Source organism: Argiope bruennichi, chromosome 5 (assembly GCF_947563725.1).
Source record: "Argiope bruennichi chromosome 5, qqArgBrue1.1, whole genome shotgun sequence".
NCBI classification, from domain to species: domain Eukaryota; kingdom Metazoa; phylum Arthropoda; class Arachnida; order Araneae; family Araneidae; genus Argiope; species Argiope bruennichi.
Window position 1 is genome coordinate 22,146,904 of NC_079155.1, and position 25,135 is coordinate 22,172,038.

At 29.7% G+C, this 25,135-nt stretch overlaps 1 protein-coding gene across 3 annotated transcripts in view; it reads left to right on the forward strand.

Annotated features, from left to right (window-relative positions):
- Positions 1-3,086: 3,086 nt before the first annotated feature.
- The window catches only part of LOC129968752 (retinal-binding protein-like), a 50,095-nt gene continuing 28,046 nt past the window's right edge, over positions 3,087-25,135 (forward strand). Inside the window, exons 1-4 of one of the 3 annotated variants that reach the window (XM_056082970.1) lie at positions 3,087-3,173; positions 18,948-19,017; positions 24,795-24,870; positions 25,019-25,062. In XM_056082970.1, the coding sequence (XP_055938945.1) occupies positions 18,976-19,017; positions 24,795-24,870; positions 25,019-25,062 (162 nt within the window). In that variant the 5' untranslated portion in view covers positions 3,087-3,173; positions 18,948-18,975. Of the gene's footprint in view, positions 3,174-14,948; positions 15,046-18,679; positions 18,768-18,947; positions 19,018-24,794; positions 24,871-25,018; positions 25,063-25,135 lie in introns of those variants that run through there. The other 2 variants (XM_056082968.1, XM_056082969.1) reach the window with 2 other exon arrangements.

The window sequence follows — 25,135 nt, forward strand, 5'->3', positions numbered from 1 at the left end:
ATAGAGAAATATTTCCATGAAAATGTAAACGATATCAATATAGGGCTAAGTTTATCAATTTCAATTTGATTAAATATTTTTTATGCAGGGAAATATTTCGAAGTTATTCGAAAAGTTAAAAGATTTTACACCCATTTCACCCCTTTTTAGAAAAAAGTATAAACTTTTCACTAATATTTAATTTTGTGTGTGTGTGTGTGGAGGGAGTAAGTCATATGACTGACTCTCTGACCCACCCGATGCCACACGGATAATAAATACTGATAATAAGCACTGAATACTGAATACCGGCGGAAAAGTAACACTGTCAAGAACTGAGATTGAGTCCTAAAGGCCATCAGCGGCCAGGGTACAACCCTTCCCTAAGGAAGTAAGTCCCATCATCGATAGGAGGAGCCAGACCTCCATCGTTTCGTGTATCCTCCAGAGTGGCGAGATCCTACTACCATACCGGAAGCATCTTATCTTCATTTCGAAGTGCCCCCCTTGGGGGTATGTGGAGAGGGTAAGGAATATGTGCACCAAATTTAGTTCGATTTGTCGAGAAATGTAGGAAGAAATAACGTTCAAACGAACAAATAAGTATTCATTGCATACAACCTTCTAATGCTAATAACAATCCTGGGACAAACATCATAATATGCAATATCACACTACCTCGCTGAGACGGTCTTAGGCGGTGTAGGGAGGGGCATATAGCGGTTGCATTACTTTATCTTCTCTTTTGGATAATAGATAGCGATGCCTGATTAGGTATGTATCCCATAGTGCATTGCAATTATGAATAATGAGATATGATGCGGTTCTGTTAAGGTGTGAGTGCGTGAATATCTAGTGATGATGCTTCTAGATATGATGATGTTCTAGATATGATGCTGTTCTGTTAAATTGTGAGTGCGTGAATATCTAGTCTTGTCTTCGTGTTTTGTGTGAATTATGATCATTAAAAATGTTCCCGAAAACATACATCCTTTTGCTTCCACTGTACGGATCATAATATTCTTCACGTGTCACCACAGAATGCATAAACTAAATTTGAGACTTTGAAGTTTGTCAGTGACCGTCTTCTGACCTTATCAGTAACTTTATCTTGAAAAACATGAACGCCATATTTCATCAAGATCGGGTAACCTCATCAAGACCTTTGATTTTTATGGGATATGTACAAACGAAAACCCTCTTTATTATGCATATCATTTTAATATAACATAAAATTCAATTACACTCAGGTCCATAAATTAAGGAAAATCCAGAGTCACTCTGAAATCAAACTCTAAAATACATATATCAACTGTAAAATGACTATAGACATCTTCAAAAATCATATGCAATTTGCAGATAACACCGATAGTATGTCACAATGATGAGGGTGTATGAATGATATATAAGAAATACAGGCAAAGAAGTAAAATTGTTCACAAGCGCTTTATAAGCCTTTCAGTGCAATAACCACATAGTTATGACACAACGGACGCATTTGGATGAATTTTTCCGTTGTCGAATTATCGGCCATCTGGAATGTGGTCGTGCCCATCTGGAAGTATCCGAGGAACTTGGAATCGCCCAGAGTGTCATATCCAGGCTTTGGCAACAATTCCAAGATGATGGTAATGTGAGTAGACGTTACAGCACAGGTCGCCCCCGAGTTACAATGCCAAATGAGGACCGGTATTTTGTAGTTACTACCAAAAGAAACAGACGGAGCACAGCATCAGACCTGTCTCGTCAGCTCTCTTTAGCCACTGGTACAACAGTTTCAAGGCAGACCGTGTACAGACTTTTAGGGCAGATTTGTCTATATGCTCGTAGGCCTTTCAGATATGTACCCCTTACTGCAACTCACTGTCGCCTGCAGTTAGCTTGGAGAAGAGAGCCTGCATTGTGAACACGGCAACAGTGGGCTTGTGTGATGTTTTCCGACGAGTCCAAGTTTAGCTTGCAATCTGATTCTCGCCGGACTTTCATATGGAGAGCGCCAGGTACTCTTTAATACCAAGAAAACATCATTGAACGACACCGTTACGGTGGTGCAGGATTGCTCGTTTGGGGAGGAATTATTATAGGTTCCAGAACTGACCTGCATGTTCAAATTGGAACCATGACAGACCAAATATATCAGGACGTTATTCTGGAACCACATGTACGTTTGCGCCGTGTGCGCAGAATTCGTGTTTAAGGATGACAACGCCCGTCCTCACCGTGCAAACATCGTAAACGAATGCCTTCGATCGGAGGATATCACCCTTATGGACTGGCCAGCATTCTCACCGGACTTGAATCCAGTAGAGTATGTGTGGGACATGCTTAGCCGACGAGTTGCATCCCGTCAACCACCTCCTACATGTCTTCCGGAACTTCGGAGAGCATTGCTTGATGAGTGGTGTAATATTCCCCAAGATCAGATCGATAATTTGATACTCAGCATGCCTAGGCGTTGTACGGACTGCATTGCATAGTCTAGGAGACATACTATGTATTAACAATCATACCAACCATGTATTAACCATCATGTATTGATTTTTGGAAATATATTTTTGTTTTTTTTTAATGTGCTTCAGGGAGCAAAAAATAGCAATTTTTATTACTGATATCAAACATATAGCCTCTTTTTTGCTCTTTACCTTTTGTTCAATAAATACGTTTTACAAATATGTCACATTTGTTTTGCGTCTGACTCTTTCTTGCATTATCTTTCATTTATGGACATGAGTGTATTTTCTAATAAAATTAGAGGAAAAAGTTCAAGGAAAATGTAAACTCTTTTACATCTTTGAGTACATCAATATAGATAGCATAATAATAGGAAAGATTTGTTGTAAAGCATTAGTTTAAAAAAAAAAAACATAAATTAAACGTCACTTGTTTGTGTTAAAAATAATAACTTAGAAAACGATCGTATCTAATTTTCCATTGTTCTAAGAGAATATCATTTATGTCGTCTGTTATCGACGTATCGCTTAATGTCAGGTTTCCATTTTAGCTTAAGGGTAATTTTATCTTCATATGGCATCATAATACAAGCAAGATTTCCCCATGTTGTGCTGGCTTTTTAATAAAAACAGGCTTAATCCATCTTCAGCAATACATAGAAGGCGATGTGGATACAATTCTGAAACTTTTACATTAGTGCTTTCATTCTTCCATTGTTTCTAGTGCAAATATATATTCAACAGGTGAGTACTTAATTAAATGTTGTTAATAGTTTTGTGATTTGAGTTTTTCTTTCTTCCGGATTGTAATAAAATTTCGACACATTTCACAAATTAGATTTAAATTAAGCCTTATAAATATATTCTGCGTTTCCGTATTCTCCCTAAATGATTTTGTTCTCTAAACGACATAAGTCTTAAACTTATCACTAAAAACCTTATCAACAGGATAATGTTATAAATTTATACTTATCTCTAGATTGCGTAATTTTTCAAGCAAAAATCGTTCTAAATACTCAGGAACAAGGGCCGCTAGACTTAGAACAAATGAATTTGGCACATTGTTCTTTTCGTGTAATAAATTCCAATCAAAAAGATTTATTAAAAATATACTCAGATTTTAATTAATTAATTCCTAGATATCTAGGCTTTTTCTTCAATAACTTCGGGTGATATCACATATGTTATTTTCTCGCCTACATTATAATTTTAATAAAATAATCTTATCTAAGCTAGAAGTAAAAGTTTATCTTAAAGTAAAACTAATTTTATCTAAACTAGAAGTAAAAGTTTATCTTAAAGTAAAAGTAATTTTTTTTCTTTTTTTTTAAATGTTTCTTTAATTTCAGTATAATTTTCAACCTTTTCTAAGCAAAGGGTGATGGCATAGATTTTAAGAAATAATAAAATGGGTAATAAATATTGAGAAAGAGTTATTATTAAAATTATACATAAATTTTAGTTAATAGAAATTAGTCGAAATCTAGGCTTTCTTTTTCCTTAATAACTTCGGGCGATATTACACATGTTATTTTCTCCAATGCCTAAAACTTTTTATGAAATAATCTTATCTAAGGTAGAAATAAAAGGGTTCCTTCAATTTTAGTTTGATTTCCAAGTTCTTCAATGAAAAGAATAATAATATAGAACTGCAGAAAAAGAATATTTTCTATGCAAAGTGTAATGATGTTCAAGCTTTTACTATTCACTTACTATTGAAATGTTCAGTAGGATATCACATTGAGGAATAATGATTGATTTATAACCATTAATTAAAAAATAATAAATTTGCATTGTATTAATATTTAATGTATAATACTTGCTCTTACTATTTTTATTAAATCTAATGAAAAATCTAGCATTTTATATATTTTTGGTGTAACTCACAAGAAACTGTAAATTTATAAAACTACTGCATTGAAAATACATTATAAGAACTCTAACACACCTGCCGTCAAAGAATCATACGTAATAATAAGGTAATACTGGTAAAAGCAGGTCAACCTTTTATAAACACATCTGCTTTCAAAGAAGCATGTATAATAATAATGCAATACTGTAAAAGCAGGTAAAAAAACACATGCGAATAAAAGATGATGATGGAAATTGCCATTTATGTTTTATTCATTGCCTACGCGATTTCGAGCTTCAAAACCCCTTAACCAAAACAACATCATGTTCTCACATGATAATATAGGTTACAAGCCACAATTTTTCAGGCTAGAGATGTGAATTGCTTTTTTTATCTGTATTACAATTTTAGTTGATAACATATAACATTTTTGTTGTTGAATAAACAGTTATGTTCTTCTGAAGGTTAGATTTGAAATTAAACTATGTAAAAAAAAAATTTCATAAACTGTTATGAACATAAGCTCGAGTATCTCCACTTTTATTTTGAGAATTTTTAAATCGATTACTCTACAAACAGGAGATATTAATTAAGTTATTTTTAATAATTTAATTGAGAGAGATACAAATAAAAAAAAATTTTTTGTGGGAATTGGTCATCGAACACCATAAAAATGTTGGCTTTGGAAGTACTTAAAAGCTAATTATTCTGAGCAAATTAATCATTAAATTTTGCAATCAGTCTTATTTTCACTATTATTATTATTTTCTATATTAATAAACCACCGAAAGTGAATGGATCTCTATAAGGTTTCTCTCGGTTTATAGAAGACGTTGGATTAGAAGCGGAGGTAAATAATAACAAAGAGACACTGAGTACTATTTCTACAGTGAATGTCTTAGTCAATTTCGATATCATTCCTTCGTTCTAATAAAAAACTAAATTCTCACTATTCTTGTCAAGGATCCTTTATTTTGAGAAATATTTCAGCAATACGTCAGAAAGTGTTCTATGCTAGGCTTAAGGAATTGGAAGATTTGTGTTGTATGACAGACAGTAATGTAGTCCAGAGATCCATATTTAAGCAATTATATTTGTTTAGAAAGAAACTGCTATAACTATTCATAAAAGACCGCTGCCAGCCACGCCAATGAAATACTGAAAATCCATCCACTAGGTTTGTCTGATTGAAAGTACATTTGGAATACCGTTACTTTGTTCGAGTAGAGTGGTATATTTGGAATACTGTTACTTTGGTCAAATGGAGTGGTACATTTGGAATATCGTTACTTTGTTCGAGTGGAGTGGAATATTTTGGAATACCATTACTTTGTTCGAGTGGAGTGGTACATTTGGAATACCGTTACTTTGTTCGAGTGGAGTAATAGATTTGGAATACCGTTACTTTGTTCGAGTGCAGTAATAGATTTGGAATACCGTTACTTTGTTCGAGTGGAGTAATAGATTTGGAAAGCCGTTACTTTGTTCAAGTGGAGTGGTACATTTGGAATACCGTTACTTTGTTCGAGTGGAGGGGTACATATGGAATACCGTTACTTTGTTCGAGTGGAGTGGTACATTTGGAATACCGTTACTTTGTTCGAATGGAGGGGTACATTTGGAATACCGTTACATTGTTCGAGTGGAGTGATATATTTGGAATACCGCTACTTTCATCGAGTGGAGTGGTATATTTGGAATTCTCCTGACTTCAATCGATTGAAACTATATTATTATTACAATGATTAACAAAACGTTTAGATAAGTTCAAACGAGCAGTGCATATTTCGTGTTCCAAATCTTTCCATATGCACACAAAGATAAATAGACAACAACAAAACGTATTTTTGATAATTTCTATTGCACTTTTTGAATATTTTTACTTTCGCGTATACGAAATGTATAAAAAATATTATAATCGTAAAAAAAAACTCTTTAAAAGAGTCCAATTCGTGATTCTGGAGAGTTTATACTTTTCGTATTTCTACGAATCTGAAAAAAAATCTTTAGTAAAGAACGTTATTTGTCTGTATGAGAACACAATCTCATTGGCATTGAGCTAGGAAGACGAAATTTAATATATGGTATTTAGTCTAAATGTGTAGCTTTCTATTAATTTAGAATGAAATGCAGTTGGAGAAAGTCACCCTGCCCGGTTGTTCGAATAAAAAGTACTTTTATTACGATCGAATAAAAGAATAAAAAGCACAATTACTACGATATAAAATGTGAGTGATAGTCAAAATTTAATACCAGATATAGCAATTAAAGTGAAGATCTCTTTATAAGTTTCCTGCCAGATGTGTTTAAGAATGACCGTCTGTCAATCCCTGCTTACATATGCATGTAAATCTATAACTCTAAAACTGAATGACTTCAATAAATGGAATTTAGTATATGATCTTCAGATAACAATTGTAGTTTTGTATCATATATTTATATCAGTCGGCCATGAAAAAAAGTCCTATATTTTTCATTTTTTTTTCTTTATAACTTGTTTGTTAACCCCATCTCTACGATTAATTGGCAGTTAAAAAGTGCAAAATATCATGTCTTTGTAAATATTGCCCATCACAAGCATGCCTTTAATAATTCGTGAATACCGATTTTCTCTATATACTAAGAAGTATAAAACTCTCATGTGTAGAACTCTGAAAATGAAAGTCTGCCCTAAGAACTTTCCCTAGATCCATATACTTATGCGGATGTGAGATCCATATATTAATAATAGAGTAAACAATAAAGTTTCGAGGTGAGTACTCCACTGGGTTTTCAATGTATACTTGCAATTGATCGACATAATTAAAACTGACTTTAATTATTGTCTTTAAATTTTTGACTGCTTTAAAGAGATGTTTTAAATTTCGGAAAACTTCTTTTCAATACACTTCGACATTAGAAATTTAATTTTGAACAAAACTTCGTCAAAAAGTCTAATTTCGATTCCGAAACATTCAGAAAATATACTGGTTTTAGCAAATTAATTTAGGTGAAAAGGAAAGCAATGGAAACGGGAAACATCACATCTCCGATGCTTAATCCGCAATTTATCGTTAATCTTTTACAATGAATGTTTGTGTATTAACCATATACCAGCGGATAATTGCCAAATATTTCATGTTTATTGCAACCAGTGATTCAATAACAAAGTTATCAAGTTCTAAAATGCTCGACTATACACACCGATGGCATGAGGTTATACCAAAAGGTCGCCAATGACATGCAATTAATAAGCAATTTATCTAATAATGGCATAAAAAAACTCAAGTATAAAAAGAGAATTTTAAAGCTTCTATATAAGCATATTGAAATTGAGGAAATAAAAATATAATAATTTAATTCGGCGTTTCAGTGTATCTGTAAAAAGCATTTTATTCATAAGTACACTTCCTGCAGAGGATAACTTCCTTTAAAATAGCACAAAGACAGAAAAATGAAGCTTGTAACTTTGTTATTCTGAAATGTACTGGGTTAGAGATTAGAATCTCCTTTAATTTTTTAATGAAATTATTTAAGATATTCAGTTTTGACATTCAATTCAATGAGAACAATCGATGCATTTATTTGCGTGACAGATATTGTAGATAGAAAAAAAAATTAATTACATAATTAAAGTTATGACCATCAGAGGAAACATTAAAGCTGTCAAGCTGTCCTCGGTAAATATATAACATCTGAAAATTGTGACATAATAATCTTTCCAGACCTTTCAGGATTTGATAAATGATTGCTTCAACTTCAAAGTAATAACAATAATAAAACATTGTCTTATCTTTAACGGGAAGCTTCATTTTGTAGATATTCATCGTACTCGCATAAATGGCAATTGAGAACATCAAGTTGCATTACGCAAGAAAAATGATATTTGACTGTACATTCTGATTTTCTAATCTGAAAGTATTTTTTTTTAATTATTTACTCTTACTGACTCCACTGGTGGGTGGGCACTTGGTAATTGAGGATGAGAAGCTTCCGGTATGGTGGTTGGTTCCTGCCACCCTGTTGGGTACAGAAAAATGTGGGGGTCTGCTGCCTTCCATCGATGATGGAACGTACTTCTTTAGGGAAGGGTTGTACCGTGGAAGGTGATGGCCCTTAGGACTCAACCACAGTTCTCGCAAGTGTTGATGCTTCGGTCATTTATTGAGTGGGTCGGAGGAGCCGATTATAGGTTATAGGCTGCTCGTGGTAAAAGCTCATAATCATTTAAAATAATTCTGAATGACATATTATGAATTATAAATAAATATGAGAACAAAATAAATCTGAAGTTACTTATCAAAACAGTTTTGGCAGATTTCCTGCAGTTACTTATTACTATCAATACTCCTTTTCAATGAAAATGAATAATATCATCTAGCAAAATACTAGTTTTTGCACCAAGTCGCTTACGGATACCAGTTGATTATTGATATTTTAAAAAAAATTAAAAAATGATTAATATAGAATGCATATTTTAGAAAAAAAATTGTTATTCGATACATAATCTAACATGCCTTCAGAAAATATTGTAAATAAAAAAATAGCATTTAATTATATAACTGTAGAAAATTTCGTATTCAAGAAAGCATAAAATTTCATGTCAATTCTTTCGAGCCTCATGATTTATTTATTGAATCACTTATATCAACATATTAAATTGTTTGTGGTTTCAATTCAAATTTGTTTCAGTTTTGATTTCCAAATATTGAAACACTAAAAAAAACTGTATACATGCACTTCATACAGCGTTTTAACAAATAAACGAGAAAAAAAATGATTTTTAAGTAAACGTATCTAATCCATATATTTGCAGGACTACTCAGAAAATAGAAATTTCGTCCCATTTCTTCACTAAAACAAGCAAAAAAACAAACAAAAAGCAAGGGGTTTTTTTAAAATTGTTTTTTCAAAAAAAAACATTCAGATCTTCTAAGAATTTTTATTATTATTATTTAACCATTTATTTTGTTTTGAAATATATTTCCTTTTTTTACGATACACCAAAGCTTCATTTCAGCGGTCTGATTTCAAGAGTCACTCCCCTAATTATTACAAACTTAAAATCTCCCGTGATAATTTTATTTCTTACTGTTCTGATAAGGCTATCAGATCAGCGAAATTTGAATTAAATTTAAAATAAAATTGAAGTGGGCGGTTGAAATATTTGTAAATTCATTTCTTGCTTTTGTTGCTAAGACGAAGGTAGCTCGGATAGAAAAAAAATATAAAAATTCTTGTTTGGATTGCATATTTAATAGCAAATCTCAAGAAAGAAATCTTAAATGCTTTTCAGATAAGTAAAGAAATTTTTAAAAATTAATTTGACTTATTTTTTTTCAAAATATGATTACCAAATTTATTTGAACTTTTTCACATTATTTATGGAGTTTTTAAAAATTGAACATTTTCCAGGTGTATACATTTTAAAACCTGATTGAATTTTTTCTTAAATCTTAATATTATAAAGGCATTCCTAATTCTATTGCAAATGCATCTTGAAAAGTGAATTTTAATTTATATAAACATGCTTTTTTTAAAATTATTTTGATTCATTTCAAGCAATTTAATGATTAATAATATTCAAGCATGGTATACAATATGGGCATTTTGGATTTAAACAAATAATATAATAAAGACCGTCGAAGTAGAATTTTAAATATTTCTTCGTTCACTCCTGAGTGGTAATTGAGAATATCATGTTGCATAACTCAAGTAAAATGTTATTTGACTGCGCACTCAAAACACTCCTTCAGTTTTTTTTTTGTACTCTGACTGAAAGCTCACGTTCATAATCATTTTCATTAATTCTTAATGGCATATTACATATAACAGCTAAATCTGTGAACAAAATATGTCTTGAATTGCTATATCAAGAGATATTGCTATATCAGGAGATATATTGCTATATCAAGTTCTTGCAGATTTCCTATAGAACCGTATTACTGTCAATATTTCTTTTCAACAAAAATGGATGATATTAGCGAGCAAAATACTATTTTTGTACCAACTAGTAGCTTTCAGGGACCAGTTGATTATTGATTATTTTAGGCTTTAAAAAAATAAAAAAAAGAGATTAATATGAAATGCATCTTTTAGAAAAAAATGATTTTGTTATTCCTTGCGACATAATCCAACATGCATACAGAAAGGATTGTAAATAAAAAAATTAACATTTAATTATATAACTCTAAAAATTTCTTAATGAAAAAGTATAAAATTTCATAGTAATTCTTTAGAGCGTTGTGATTTATTTTTTGAATTACTTATAACAATAAATTTAATAGTTTGTGTTTCAGTTTTTAATCCACCCAATAAAAAAGTATACTTTTAAACTCTTATATGCACTCTTTTGCATTTTGTGGTTAAAGAAATGAATAAAAGTGTTAATTAAAAATTTAATGTAAACAGTTCAGAAAATAAACCGATATGCTTGAAAGAGATAAACAAAAATGGATGATATCAACGAGCAAATGGTGTGGAGAGGGGGTGCCAGCTCAGGTGTCGTCCTCGTCATCTCACCGCGGTTCAAAATTACGAGGTCCATCCCAAAATAGCCCTAGTGTTGCTTCAAACGGGACGTTAATATAACCAAACCAAACCAAACCAATCAACGAGCAAAATACTATTTTTGAGCCAACTAGTAGCTTTCGGGGACCAGTTGATTGTTGATTGTTGATCATTTTAGGCTTTAAAAAATATAAAAAAGATTAATATGAAATGCATCTTTTAGAAAAAAAATCATTTTGTTATTCTTTACAACATAATCCAACATACATACAAAAAGGATTGTAAATAAAAAAATTAGCATTTAATTATATAACTCTAGAAAATTTCTTAATGAAAAAGTATAAAATTTCATAGTAATTCTTTAGAGCGTTGTGATTTATTTTTTGAATCACTTATATCAATAAATTTAATAGCTTGTGTTTCAGTTTTTAATCCACCCAATAAAAAAGTATACTTTTAAACTCTTATATGCACTCTTTTGCATTTTGTGGTTAAAGAAATGAATAAAAATATTAATTAAAAATTTTATGTAAGGAAATAAACCGATATGCTAGAAAGAGGTAAACGGTAGCAAATCGCAATTTTAAAAACTAAGTTAAAATAATTTTTAAAATTTTCTACATATCAATATATATATATATATATATATATATATATATATATATATATATATGTGTGTGTGTGTGTGTATATCGTAAAAGGGCCCATCTAGTTCATGAATTGGTGGGGGGTGGGGTTGAAATTTTCATTTTGCTATAGTTTTCTTAATATTGCAGACACAAAAATAAATCCAAATAAACAAATTAGTGCCTCATTAAGATGAACAACGTTTGCATTTAAAGTTCTTCGATGACTGCATTATCTTAGAGATTAGGAGGGTTGGAAAATGATTTTCAGGCCCTAATTTTGACTATTTCTAACATCATCAATTTATGTTTCAAATAGCAACTTAGATGTAAAGAAATCTATCTTTATCTTCCAGCTTGCTGAGAGGAATTTGTATAGTTTGAAGCACGTGATTCCTTTAAATTGTCTGTTATTAAGGTCGCTTTTTTTATTTAATTTATTTGATAGTTACTTTTCGGTAGATCTGTTTGAGAATTATCTAGTAGTTTTATCATAACAAATGCAAATAAAATTACCATAAAGGATTATAGCACTTGTGTGATGAAATCTTTGCTATCTATTATATTTTAATATCGTGATAAAAATCTAGAAGCTTCCACAAATGCGTCATAGCTTGGGCCGAATTTTTCAAATAATGTAACAACAAATCTTATAGTTTTAAACGAAAATTCTTGTGTATCTTATAACTATATGACTTGTGCATCTTATGACTATCTGACTTGTGCATCTTATGACTATCTGACTTGTGCATCTTATGACTATCTGACTTGTGCATCTTATGACTATATGACTTGTGCATCTTATGACTATATGATTGTGAATCTTATGACTTATTCGGCTCTAACGATTTGGATCAAGTGTTATATTTAGATAGGGTTTTACTTTTTATGTTTATCTATATAGGTGTCGTTACTGAAGAAACTCGATTTTACACAAAAGACATTCTTTATAACAATTACAGCCTTTTTTTCTATCTGCTCTCATGCTGACAATATTATAAATGCCATCTCGTATTTTTCTGTGGTACTTGCATTGTTTCCATAGCATGATAACTTACTGGTATCTCAACGGTTTCTAAGATGGCGCAATATGACATTATCCAAATACGAATACGTTCGGCTCACATCCAGTAGCAACAATGCAATCAATGTGTAAAGCAATTCGAATAACATGTTAAACTAAGTGCATATACATTTTTATTATTATTATTATTATTATTATTTAAATGACAGTTCATATGTAGGTAAGATTGGAAAAATATTTATATGTAATCAGTGCGTGATTCGTATCTATTTTCTCCAAAATAAAAACACAACAAAAAAAACTGTCTTGTGAATTTTGGTTTCCGTAGTACAGCATTCCAAAACGAAATAAAGGACAAAATATTGAATAGCATTTTTGATACATCGCTTATCTTTTTAATTTCCTAACTTCATATTTTTTTCTTTATGTAATAAGACGACACCTTCCGTTTCAAGAAAGTACGGTCTAATTGAATTAATTAAAAATTCATAGAAAACTTTAAGCGTTAGTGGATTACGTGTGATTTTTTTAAAAATTGAATTAAAGAGCCTTTGATTTAATTACATTTCAGAAATGTGTTAAGGAACAATTCAATGCCGCTGAGACTAACGGGTGCTGCCATTAAATAATTCAATTAATACGAGAGTTCTCCAATAAAGAAAGATCATTTTTGTTGCATATAATCTCACATATGTTCAATGGACTTAAAGTCCGGAATCTGGATTGAATAGTAGTCTTAAACAAACAAGAACAGTGTCAGAGCACCTATAGCTTCCAAAATATTATCAATATGGTTTGGGTTACTATCTTAGTACAATTTAAAATTTCTCAAGACTCCAAAGTTCCTAGAACTTTCCTGTAAATTTTTCTTGAAAACGTTAAGATAGACTTATTTATTTATTGTATCATTTATAACTTCTAAGCTCCCCATACGAAAAGTCCCCATGTAAACTAGACTAAATGGTTCCCATCTCTTTTTTTTAAAAGCTGGCGTAAATATTTGATACGCAATGCTTTCTTTGGTGTACTCCAACTTTTTGCTTGCCATCCGATCCGAAAGTGTTATTATTGCTTTCTTTCACAAAAAAATTTTCTCAAAATTGTATTGGCCACTTTACTCACATTTTAGCAAAATCCAATCTAGCTCTCTGATTATCTTTGATGATGTAAGGCCTTATCCTTAGTATTCTTCCTAGATGCTTATGTCTTCTTAAAACATTCTGATAATTTCAGAAATTACAGATTTACGGAATCTACTTTTACATCCCGAGTCAATGTTAAGGCAGTACTTCTAGGATTAATATGAACTTGTTTCACAATCCACCACTTTTCAGTTCACTAAATGTCTTTGGATCCCCTGATCTTCGTTTGTTTCCAATATCATTTGTTTTCTTGAATATGCAAATAATATCAAAAATAATAGACTTAATGTGCTTCAAGATTTGTACCACACAGCGAACAGATTTTTCATGTTTCTAATAATTTATTATTAGATTTTTCACATCAATCGAAATATGTTTGTTTCTGGTCATTGTTCCAATTGCAACTTTTTCTGCTGATTTTCCATGTCTGAAATTATTGTCTAAAAATGGGTAGCCAAATTAAATGTTCTGTATGTTTCATATAGGTCTTAAATTTCTCATTTCAAAAGTGGTAATAGTTTTAACAATTAATTAGATTTAAATTATATTTAAAAGTTAAGATTAAGTCGTAATTTTAAAATAAGTAATATCTTTTTCTTACGTCATGTATACAAAATATTAAAGTATTTCTTGATTGAATTTAATTTTATTTTAATGGGATTAAAATATCTTTACATTTTATAAATAGCTTTACATGATATATACGCCATGTGTATTAATACTTTTTCTATTTTTTCCTCCAGTTTCCGTTTTTTATGCGATTTGTTTTTTTAAATAACTTATTTAGGTTTCTTGCCAGGCTTCGAAATTTTTCGACATCTTTTAATCGTAACAATAGGAAGATGGCAGATTCTGTCATTTCATAAACCAAACTTAGCCAACTTTTTTTCAGCAATCAATTTAGATTTCCAAGTATTGAAACACTACATAACTGCATGCATGTACTTCAGACTGATTTTTATCAAATAAACTGAAAATAACTGTTTTTAAGTAAACTTATCTAATCCATATCTTTGTAGGACGACGCAGAAAATAGAAATTCTTTACAAAAGCAAACAAAAACAGTATTTTTTCAGAAATAATCGAATCTTTCAAAAATCCTTTTTATTATTATTATTATTATTTTATTTTTTATTTTTTTTTTCAAAATAGATTACGTTTCTTTTTTTTTTTTTTTTTTTTTTACGTTACTCGATCGTTTTATTTCAAATATGGGATTTTCGGAGTCACGCTACTTATGTTTATGATCTTATAGTCTCTCGTGATAATTTTATTTTTTTTTATTGTTGTGATAATGCTATCATATCATTCTCAGAGAAAATTGGGTTAAAATAAGACAAACCGGCTGAAATGTTTGTAAATTTATTTTTTGCTTCTATTGTTAAGACCAGAGTGGTTCGTTTAGAAGGACATCTAAAAACACTTGCTTTGACTATATATTTCAATAACAAGTCTTAAGAAAGAATTCATAAATGTTTTTTTGGTAAGTAAAAAATATTTTAAAAATTAATATGTCTTATTTTTTTCAAAACATGATGTTCAATTTCATATGAAATTTTACGTTTTCTTTATAAAGAAGTTCTAAATCTTAAAATAAAATATTTTTCAGACATATAAATTTTAACTTTTTTAAATTTTCTTAAATTTAAACATTATAAATAATATTGCAAAACATTTAACATTGAAAAATTATTAATGCAAATTGTATTAATAATTTTATTGTAAATGAATATTGAAAAAAAGCAGATTTTTTAAAATATAAATATGTATTTGTAGATTATTTCCATTAATTTCTAAAAATTTAATAATTAAATCTTCAAGCATGTTATACAATACTATATGGAGCATTTTGTATTTAAAGAAATGATAGAATAAAAATCATCGAAGTAGAATTTTGAATATATCTTCATTCATTAAGCAATTAATAAATGTAATACGAATCGCAATTTTATGTAATACGCAATTTTCGTTAAATTCTTACTGATTTTTTTTAATTCTTGCTTATTCTCAATATTTGTGTCAGACCTAAATAAAAAAAGCCATCATACTTGTGTATATATATGTGTATGTTCTACATCTATTTCTAAATTATTAGGCCGATCTCAGCCAAATTTTGAGCACTTTTATTTTAAGATAGAAAATAAAATGTTGTCAAATTTCGAATGGGATTTTAAATATTTAATTAATTAGATATTAATCGCAATTTCGTAATTTTTTCACATACTTTCGGACTAAATTATACTCGAAATTTTTTTTTACGTCATCTTAAAATTCAAAATTTTAACTTTGCAACTCCCAGTTTGATTTCTGTGCAATTTGCCCTTCAGTTTTTAATATATATATATATATATATATATATATATATATATATATATATATATATATATATATATATATATATATATATTTTATAAGGAATAGAAACTTCTTTGGAAAGTAATGTTAATTTTTTTGAACCACTGTACCACTACTTTTTGATTTCTCTCTTATATAATTTATTCTTTTTTAATTTAACTAATAATCATACCTTATAGAGAAATCAACTATGGACGGTTTTAAAAAATCGACTAGTTCAATTAATATTCTAATTTTAATTTATAAATGTTTTAGACAATAATGAAACTTGTTCATAATATAGTATTTTATAAGAAAATCATTTTTATTTTAAAAATATTAAACATGCAAAAATTTTCATCCAATGCGATGTCGGGCATACCAAATAGTAGCATACTGTTTCATTGCTGTAAGAATTAAAGATAAACATATTAGCTCTGTTTCTCTCTGTATATATTCTTTGGAAACTGTGCGATGTGAACAGAAGTCGGATTTTCAACCTCAGAAAGAGAATAAGCGAAGGATTTAGATCTTAAGAATATTCATTTAACTATCTTTCACTTTTCACTATCATTTTTTTAATAGTAATGCTTGCACGCGCACGTATACTATTACTAATTTGATTAATCTAGTCTAATATGTGCTATATTTCTTGTTAGTATCAAAATCTAATATTTAATCATTAACTCCTTAATGGTTTGGAGATTCCACGAATGCAGGCAAGATAATAGGCTAACAATTTAAAATTTCACTTTTTCGCCAGTTTGGTTCACATTTAATTCAGATTTCTATAATTTAGTTAATAAAATCATAATGGCATATTTATCCGTCTAATTCAGAAATCCCAACTTTTTATGAAACACCACCCCCTGTGAAAGTAAACAAAATTCTAATGTCCTTTTCTACCATAATGGATAATCATTCTAAATATTAAAATATTGCTATAAAGTATTTATAACTATTTTATCTGTCTGTCTGTCTGTCACAACGCAGAAATAAAAATGTCCATTAAATGTAGTTAACAAAATTGTTGTTTTAAAATGTAAAAATGAACAAATCATACAAAAGTGTGAATAAAAATATGCATATTAAATATAAACAATAATAATGAGATAAAAATACACAATTATAATAAAAACTAATAATGAGAGATTTGGTTTTAACATTTTATTACATAATCTTCCAATTTATTAACAATTGTAAATTGCCACTCTCAGTGACGTAAAATGATTTCCATCAAATTTTGAATGAAATTCGTTCATACGAAGTCTGTCTGTCTATTTGTATAAATGAACTCTATAACTTAAAAAAATGAGGATATCTAAATATATCTAATTTAGTGCAAGGTTTTTCCATCTAAAATTTGAAACCAAATCTTTTAAAAAGTTGATTTTTTTTGAGTCTGCTCTTTTGCATGCGTATAAAAAATAAATCATAAATGCAATAATATTAATCATTGAAATTCCTTATGCTGCGTTTTGACTACAACTGTAGTTTTGTACCAAATTTTGATATCGATCGGCCATCAAAAATGTGTCTAAAATGCATAGAAATACGTCAGTGAAATGATTGATTCATGCCAAAGATCTAAATTTCGTACTATTACTCACTATCATGCCATACCTTTCGAAAGGTTGAAAATCTGGTATAAAAATATAAATAAAATAATTTATAATAAAATATTTTAATTTTTTAAAATTTTTATGTATAAATAATAATTCATAAAAGTAATTTTTATTGGATAGTGTAGGCGAATGCTTATGAAAGACCACTCCCTCTAGTTTAAATCTTCTGATTTTGCTGCATCTCCTTGCGTGAAAGAATCTAAATCCCAACTCGATATATTCATTTAATCTTGACCAATATATAAATGTATTAATTCATGTATGTTATTATATTAATTTCCTAAATAAGTAGATATGCCACGGCAGCACATTAGGACTCGTATCTCCTCCTTTTCAAGCTGTTTTACCTCTGGTTCCTCTACCATCTTCCACTGGAGAGTGATACTGTCCCCGTTAAGAACCTGTGGCCTCGATGCATTCATTTCATGCAATCCTACTTATATGCAAGAGAGCCTTTTGACTCTTCTCTGACGAACCTCTTTAATCATAAATTACCGGCACGATGCAGACTTTCCTACAAGAAAAAAGAGAATAAACAGCAATAGGGTTTCATCAGTTCTAAATCCGTTGAATGCTGTCTTACTGGTTCAGATCTCAAAAGAAACTATGGGAAAAGATCCAAACATTTATGTATAAAGTGCCAAATTAAACTGTGCAAACTTTCCTCATATTGGTTGTTGCCATTATGAGGATATTATCTTTAAAATATAAATGCAAGATATTTATTGCTGTTTTTCTTTTATCTGGAATATCATTGGGATTTAATGATTCTAGCTATTAGCACCAGTAGGAGACCCAACCTTCTCCTTCATAACATGATTATGAACGAGTATGACTTCCAACAGAGTAATTTAATACATTTTTCTTTAAAAAAAGGATTTCAAAATAAAAATTTAAAAACTTTTTTTAAATGGTAGTTTTATGGATCAACACGATTACGGCCACAATCCACGGCTGATATTCAGACCTAATCAAATGATCCCCCTTTGTGCTATCTCTTAACCATAGTGCGGAAATGCTTATATAATTAGATAGCAACCATGAACCAAGTGAATCAAGCGACAGTCAACGTGTCAATGACTTTACCGATAAGCACTTTGCACGTGATGATTACAATCAGTTCATTTCGTTCTTTTCTTTTCTATATTATAGTAGACACAGAAACAGAGACAGACATAATATCAAAGGGAAATAAGTCTAATATTTGACGGTCTTTTAAATACTCAAGGACAATTTTTTACCAATGGTATTGTTTGCATAATTTACAATAGTTTTGTTGGTTATCTATTCCTTCTTTCTCCATGCATATTTCTTATTTTAGAAAATATAACGAAACGTAAAATAAGAATCTCGTTACTATGTTACATACAATTTTAAATAAACAGTCTTTTCTTAATCTGATTCAAATTCGTTACTTTTTTTTCAGAGGAGTTTGTATTTGCAGCATTATCACAATGGATAACATGACATGTGAAGAAAAAAAAGTGGTTGAAGAGGTAAAATTCCATATAATTTTTATCTTTCAGTTTATTTTAATTAATGACACTTTTAAGTTACATGTGCATAAATTTATAAATAAAAATGGCTGAAATTTGGCAGTAAATATTTAAAAATGTTAGAATGAAACAGAGAACGTTGTTCATTATAAATAAACAAAATTCAAAACTAATTTTGATAATAAAATTGGGTTAAAATTACATTATGGTAACTTTAACCCAATTTTAGAGCCCTTTTTTTTTCAAAACAAAATTTTATTGAAAAATGTAACTATTCAGAAAATTTAATTCAACCCATGTGTTAAATTTGAGATTTATAAAGGGCAACATTAGAGTATTTTTGTTCATACATTCAAAATTGAAGAGGTTATAATAAGACTTAATTTAAAATGCTAACCAGTCCATAATTTGACAAGTCATAGCAAATATCTCTTGTTGCATTTATAATAAATAAATTTTACTATTTTGTAGTAATAGTTTGTTGTATTTGTAAGAATAATTACATACATTTTATCATCTCTGCAATTAATAACTTTGCACTTAGTAAATAGATTAATAACTTTGCACTTAGTAGATACATTTATTCAAAGGGTAAAAATATAGCTGAAGAGATATCACATTTTGTAACCTATACCTCGGCTTGATAATAATTTACGTCTGTTTAATGATAGTTCAATTTTGACTTTAAAGATAAATGAAAAATAAATTTATTTATTATCCAGAAGATCGGAAATATCATACAGACTGGATCCCTCCCCTCACTTTGTTAGTTTACGTATATTAAGTACTTCTCGAAGTGTATATATTACCATTAAAGTGTATAATTCAATTATTTTGTAGAATATCTAATTATTTCATGAAGTAAATAATCTATTTCCTCGATTAAATATTCCATAGGTAATTATTTCCTGAATTAAATAATGCATTTCATAGATTAATTATTCCATGGATAATTATTTCATGAAATTAATAATCTATTACATAGACTAATTATTTCATAGATAATTATTTCATGAAGTAAATAATCTATTTCATAGATTATCTAGTTATTTCATGAAATAACATATTTCAAAGAAAACATATTCATAAAATAGAAACAATATTTAAAGAATATCAACGTGATTATGATACCTCTTAGTACATCATATTTTAAATCAGAAAGCATTATTGTTGTATCATTAATAAATTCTAACATTTTTTTACTCGGCAAAATATTTGTCTCCCAATGGGTAATCCACCATGAAAGTTTTTTAAAAGCAGCTTACGTTTACTAATATTATATTTTTCATGGGCATTATGTATAAATTTAGAGACTGAAACATAATTCAAATATCTCCTTTAGCAAGAGAATGTCATAAATAATAAAGAACTATCCCAGTAATTTTCATATAGATAAAAAAAATACTAGATGTTATCTGATTCAATAATTTGTTTATTTCCAGTAAAATGAAATCAAAAAATTAATTTTACTTTTATCGCTTCATTACATCTCTTGACGACCAGCCAATTCACCTGGCATATTTGTTTAGTTTTACTTAAGCTAAATCTCTTAGGCATTATTTAATGATCGAATTTCGCACAAAAATAATTTTAAAAAGCGCATAGTTGTTATCCCCTTGATTATTTAATAGTTTACACTTATTCTGACCTAGTCATGTATCTTCTAATTGCACGCTATCTATTGCGGTGCATTAATTTCACTTTCTTATTTCTAATGTAAACTGGCCAGGAAATAAACAGAATCTGTTATTGTTATTTATGGCAGTTATCTGTGACCGATTTAAGCTAAATGAGCGTCTCTTGTTTTTTAAGTAGCGCCAACTAGGGTCAAGAGTACGACTTAGCTGCTTACACGTCACAACTCTTTTTACGCTGCCGACTTCATTCATGCATTTTATTCACTCATTCACAGATCGTCATTTAGACCTGAATCAGAGAACTATTATCTCTGAACCAGTACCCCCAATGGTATTACTTTCAACCTGGAGAACTTTGGGACCACGACAGATTTATATGTGTGCTAGTCACCACACACTCGGAGAGTCTTCGGCCGTCGGGTTTCGAACTAGCAACCGAAGGAATGGGCATTCAACGCCTTACTAACCAGGCTATCCCGGCTAAACAGAATCGTTCTTCCTTCAATTTGAAAACTGGAAGATAATCCCATGAATAAATATCTCATGAAACTATGAATATTACTTCAATTTTATTATAAGTATTAAAGTATTATTTATAATATTGCAAAACATATATTTAAAAAAACATTATTAAATCTCTGAAAACTTCCATGAAAAAAATTGTCATAATTAAAAAGGCAAAATTTTTAAAATTTAAAAATATTATATAAATTAGATTTATGCAGTAATATTTTCAGCAGTTATTATATATAAACTTCAAAATCACCTTTAACTTTATTTCATTGCAATTTTAAAAATCCCTTCGGGATCTCATTCTAAACCACCGAATTATATCAATAACAAATTCGGTAATTCTTAGTCGAACGGTCTGTCTGTAGAACATCAACATACTCAAAAGACATACACACATACATGCACAGACATACATTATCCTTTAATATTAATGTAAATAGAGACAACTTTGGGACATTTATCTTTTCATATAACTGCTTTTTAATTTAGACATATATAAAAATAAATCAAAACCATCTTAAACTATTAATTAACTCGGTGGCTAATTTTACATTCTATAGAAATGTAACAGTCATGTTTTGATGTGTGTTTAAAAAAAAGACAGTTTTGTGAAAATTACCTTGGAATAGAGACAAATTCACCAACTATGTTTAAACGAATCATAATCCCCAAAATTCGTAAGAAAAAAAATATTTTTTATAATCAAAATATTTGCTTATTAGTTACATTGCATTGTTTTATTCTAAAGAGATATATGCAAAATCTTTCAAAACAAACAAAAAATGTAATGTTTAAAATTTATAAAATTCGAAATCTTAAAAAAAAAAAATTCTGCTCTTTCTTCCAAAAAGGTAAATTTCTCACATCTTTTAATGTAAGGAGGGAATTTATGTACAAGATATCATGTGCATTCATTAAAACTGTCACTCATTCATGCGAGTGTATAATACTTCAGTTTCTTCGTCTCCATACATTTGAGTTAAGTTCATCTACAAACTATTTGACACTCTTTTTCCACAAGAACTTTACTACATCAAGCTTTCCAATCTTCAATTTTGGAGAACTGTGGTATCAATTCCCTAAAAATGGCGTCATCAATGTTTATCAATTCCCTAAAAATGGCGTCATCAATGTTTATCAATTCCCTAAAAATGGCGTCATCAATGTTTATCAATATTCCCTCATGTTCGGCATATATCACTAAAAATAATCATTTACATCTCGGCTGTTATGATTATTCCTCTAATTATTCTTCAACTTACGAATCCTTAATATCTTATTTGAATACCTATGGGAATGCTGGGAAGAGTTGGTCTTGTTCCATCAATTGTATAGTTGTCGAATTTCTTTCCTAGAATGTAAGTTTTGTTTAGTTTAGTTATATTAACGTCCCGTTTAAAGCAACACTAGGGCTATTTTGGGATGGACCTCGTAATTTTGAACCTAGGTCAGATGACGAGGACGACACCTGAACTGGCAACCCCCCTCTCCACACCACACCAGCGGGAGGACGTTTGGTCATGACGAATTTAACGTGCAACAGACCCCCCCCCCTTACACGACGGTTCTTCGGTGGAATCGGGACATGAATCTGAAACCCTCCGGTTCCGCAGCCGAGATCTTACCACCAGGCCACCGCGCCCCCCTAGAATATTAGAATATGAATAACATTTCAGAAGAGCATCAGAAGGTCTGATGCTCTTCGTCTTATCCCAGCCTGCTAAAAGACTTGTTCAAGTATATTATCTTCCTCATCAATGATCAGTAAAGTTTGGTGTCTTGATTTCTTTGAGAGGATGCACTTAAATTCTATTCTCGATGATTATTTCAGAGATTTTATAGCTTTTCAATGCTTTTACATTTGTAATTTCCTTACTAACCACTGAAGAAAAAGGAGAATTCATTTAAATACTATCATTGAGAATTGGATTTTTGATATTTGAGGCTTCCTAATTTGGTCCTAATGCGTTTGTTTATCTGAAATATTTATTAACTAAACACTTACTAAAACTAATTGAATAGGCGACCTGGCTAGAGGTGCGCGTCTTCCCTATGATCTGGGATTCCCTGGTTCGAGTCCTGGTTCGGGCATGGTTGTTTTCTACACCGTGTTTTTTCTGTGAAGTGTGTGAAAGAAGCGAATGTGGGTACGCCTTCATATGAGCTCCTGCCCTCGGGTACTCAGGGGCCTTTGATCTCAGAAGCTACTGCACACTCGGCTTAAATCGCTGACAGTTCTTCAGCGGGCTTGAAAAGTGCCATAAGCAACAACAAGAAAACTAACTGAAACAAAATTAAACGTAGAAAACACTCAACTTGAAAAAAAGGCATGTAAGAATTTGAGAGAAAAGATAAACTTCTAAATTGTCGCAACTATCCCATTTTCTGATTCAGGTTTGCCAAGTTATTGTATTAAAAGAAGAAATTTGAATCTTAATGGGATTATAAAGTGTATTTGTATACAGACTTAAGTAAAACAAATAATTTTTAACATGTTTTTGAATAAATGGGATTTCATAAACACTTAATTTCAACTAGTTCAACACAAAGGCACTGATAAAAATGTGTAAATTACTTATAATGATTATAATATGAAAAAAGGGATTTTTAAATAAATTTTCTGTGTAATGAAATCATTAGTACCTTTATCACATAATCCATGAACTTATTGAGAAAGCAAATATCATTTTTTAAGCTAGTAGCATTGATCCCATCAACAATAGAAAAGTGAAAGTCAAAGATAATAATATCATATAATGGGTTGCTTTTTAGTTAATAATAATAAGTTAACTGTATTAATAAGTTAATAATATTAATAAGTTAACATAATAAGTTAACTGTATTTTTATTTAATAACAGATAACAGTGATTCAAAAGTCTCTGAACCTTTAACTAATGCGTAAAAGCCATTATCATTCAGAAAGTTTAATAACCTACTTATTTTATCTTAAAATTAATCTGAATTATTTTAATTTCTAAACAAACAGATTATCTTTTATCATTTTAAATGTATGAATGATCGATGGAATTTATTTAAAATGTAAAGTAAAAAATAAAAATAAGTTATGTTCTTAAGTTTATGCAAAACAGTTTAGGAAAACTAAGAAAAAACAGTACGGTGAAATGAGAATTTTTTTATATTATATTTGTAATTAAAATAGTGCCAAAATAATTTTGTTTGTTCAAATTGTTCCAGTAATCAAATTGATTACTTGGTATTAATTGATTTGCTTTAGAAATATTGCATCGAAAATTGAACAAAAATATTGTTTTCTGCTGGGAAACCAGTAAAGCAAATGACACCCATCTAGACTATTGCGTTTTAGAATTATCGCTCTCACAAATAGATAAATACATTTATAATTCCTTAAGATTGATTTTTCTGACTGTAGGGAGATCTGAAATTATCAAAATTTTGATCCTGAAATTGTTTATTTTCTAATTATTTCTATATGAAAATAATCAAATTAAAAATAATTAGAAAAGCACAATCTGATTTCTGAAACAGATTTCACTCATTCTAAAAATACGAGTATCTTACAAATGCATTAAAATCTTTTCACTTCTTTATATTTTTCAAACTTTTAAATTAATGAACAATTTTAAAATTTGTTTGATATTTTTCAGTTGAAAGCACGAACAATTAATGACTTGAGTCCAAAAATGCTGGAAGATGTGTCTCTTTTTTACCGATTTGCTAAAGGTAAACTTTTCAGTGTCATTTTCTCTTCGTCATTTCCCCAAGATTATATCTGTATTCTCGGCAGAAACGAATATATACATAAAAAAATTGAAGCTGAAGTATTTTTAAAAGCGCACTGTATGCTTAAAATGATTTTCATTTATTTTAGCACGGAATTTTAATCTGGAACAAGCTGAAGCTATGCTAAGAAAAGTAAGTACACTTTATTTTAAACATTTTAATACATAGCAAATGATAGCATCCAATGATGTACAATAAATTCCGT